General features: G+C 34.9%; 1 protein-coding gene across 1 annotated transcript; it reads left to right on the top strand.

Annotated features, from left to right (window-relative positions):
* On the top strand, positions 55–1,090 carry LOC107609894 (protein TIC 20-v, chloroplastic). The gene has a single exon (XM_016311952.2). The coding sequence runs from the start codon at positions 175–177 to the stop codon at positions 817–819; it is 645 nt and encodes a 214-aa protein (XP_016167438.1). The 5' UTR covers positions 55–174; the 3' UTR covers positions 820–1,090.

The following is a 2,433-nucleotide window of genomic DNA, read 5'->3' as shown; positions in this document are numbered from 1 at the left end:
TCCAAGGAGAAAAATATTTTATTTCATTTAAATATTTTAATAATTTTTCATCTTTTTTTTTTCTTCATCTATCGTGTCCTTGTTCTCTTCTCTGGTTTCCTCATCTTCTCTTCCAAATTCGTTGGCCCCAAAAACCAAAACTTTTCTTCTTCTTCTTCTTCTTCTTCTTCTTCCATGGCCAGCTCCACGTTCCTCCTCTCTCCTCTCACTTTCTCACACAACAAAAAACCACTTCTTCATTATTCCTTCCTTCATTCCTCCACAAAAAATCTAAACTTGCTGCTTCCAAAGGGTTTCATCAGAAAAACCAATGAACTCAGAACCCTCACAGTGGCCAAATCCAACGGTAGTGATTCAGCAGATGCTCCTGACCGTTTGATCTCTGCACTCTGCTACTTCTACCCTTTCTTTGATGGGGTTCAGTATGGTAAATATGTCATCAATCAGTTCTATCCTGTTCAAGCCATTGTTCAACCCTTGTTCCCTGCTATTAGGGTTTTCAAAAGCTTCCCCTTTAATGGGTTCCTTGTATTTTTGACACTTTACTTTGTTGTTGTGAGGAACCAAAATTTCAGTAGGTATGTGAGGTTCAACACAATGCAAGCCATTGTTCTTGATGTGCTCTTGATTTTCCCTGATCTTTTGGAGAGGACTTTCAATCCAAGGAGTGGTTTTGGTTTGGATTTGATGATGAGCTTGGATAGTACTGTGTTCTTGTTCCTCTTGGTGTCTTTGATCTATGGCTCTTCTTCCTGCTTGTTGGGTCAAATTCCAAGATTGCCCATTGTTGCTGATGCTGCTGATAGGCAAGTTCTATGATTCATCATATTCCTACCTTTGATTCATTTTTTTCTTTTTACTTGTATAGCAGACCTTATTGATTCAAGCTTTCAACTTCAGCTAACTAGGAAGTGATTAAGCAATGCTAGAATGTTATGCAAAACATGTTTAATTGGATTTGTTGTATTCTTATAAAATTGGAAATTTCTTAGCATGGATTTTGTTCTTGGTGTATTAGGAACATGTTGGATCAAATGGTTATCAATGACTATTAGTCCAAATAAGATCAAAGCTATGGTGCAGCTTTTGAAAATAATGTTGGGTTATATTAATAGCTAATTTTTAGAGTTAAGGTATCTAGCATAAGGAATTATACTTATCACAAGCATCATGGATTGGATGTTAAGCACTTAAGGCTATACAAACTCAAAGGGTGGTGCTGGCAAAATAAAATTATCATGAGACAATGATAAACTTGCATTAATCAATGTCTTGAATTCGGTTTTATATGTCTGCTTCTTTAGCACTTTTATGATGAGATAACTTGTGCTCTTATGTTTGAGGAGGCCAGGGTGATATCTTTTAGAATGGTGTAGTGTAGTATTAGAATATTCTATTAATGGCATTGGGAGAGTTAAACTCCAAAGTGGTATCTTAGATTAGTGGCGTGCATTAAAATAGTTTTCGAGATTCCAATTGAACTAATTATATATCTGAAATTTACAAAAGTACGCCATGTTAGTCTTTTCGCTCTTTTCCATCAAGTAACTTATCATGCCATTAAGAACTAACTTGGTGCATTTTTGCTATTTTCAATAATGTAATTAGTACAACTGTGATTTCAAAGACTATTTTAGTACACGCAGTTAATTTCAGATATCACTTTAGAGCTTGACTCGGAGAAGATGAGAAAACAGATGTAGGGTGATATTTTTCTAAAGCGGTTTAGTATGGTGATATTGGATTGATTTTGATGCTCCTCTCTTCACTAAGCAGTTGTGGATTATTGTATTGGAATAATTTTCTTGTGCTAATCTTCTAAGGACCAAAGTTGGGGCTTGCTTGTAATTAACAAGGTAAAGTCTTTTCATGAATGAGAGTTTATACACCAAACTAGTTTCCACCCTACTTTTATGTTATCTTCCAAGTTCCAACAAAACATATATACACCTTTGAAAGTAACTGGTAATGCATTGTTTTTTTCCATCATTCTCAAACAGGTTCATGATGCATATAGGTTTTGTTAACCTTTCTAAGTTGATGTGGAGAAAGAGCAGTAGCACTAAGAGGTTTTAAAAGGCTCTAGTATAATAGCTTCATGGGAAAAACGTTTCAGTGAATAAATTGATGAATCTCAAAAAAACAAAGAAAAAATTGCAAGACACTCTGCAGAAACAGAGGAAGTTACCTACTATGAGTTGAAAGTAGGGCTGTCAAAGGACCCGTTTAAACTCGTTTATTCACAGGCCATCATTTTTTAACTCGGATGATTTATGGCAGCCTAATGGGTATTACTTCTAAGTCAAAAACCTTAAACAAATCGGGTTTTTTCTAGTTGATTGGTCGAGTTTTCGAGTCTAATCAGAAAAAATATTAACTAAAAGTACTATTTTTGTAAAAAAAAATAACAATAAAAATAAATCGCCTACCTGT

The sequence above is a fragment of the Arachis ipaensis genome, chromosome B07, assembly GCF_000816755.2.
Source record: "Arachis ipaensis cultivar K30076 chromosome B07, Araip1.1, whole genome shotgun sequence".
In the NCBI taxonomy this organism is placed as follows: Eukaryota; Viridiplantae; Streptophyta; class Magnoliopsida; order Fabales; family Fabaceae; genus Arachis; species Arachis ipaensis.
This window is presented reverse-complemented; position numbering and strand designations above follow the sequence as displayed.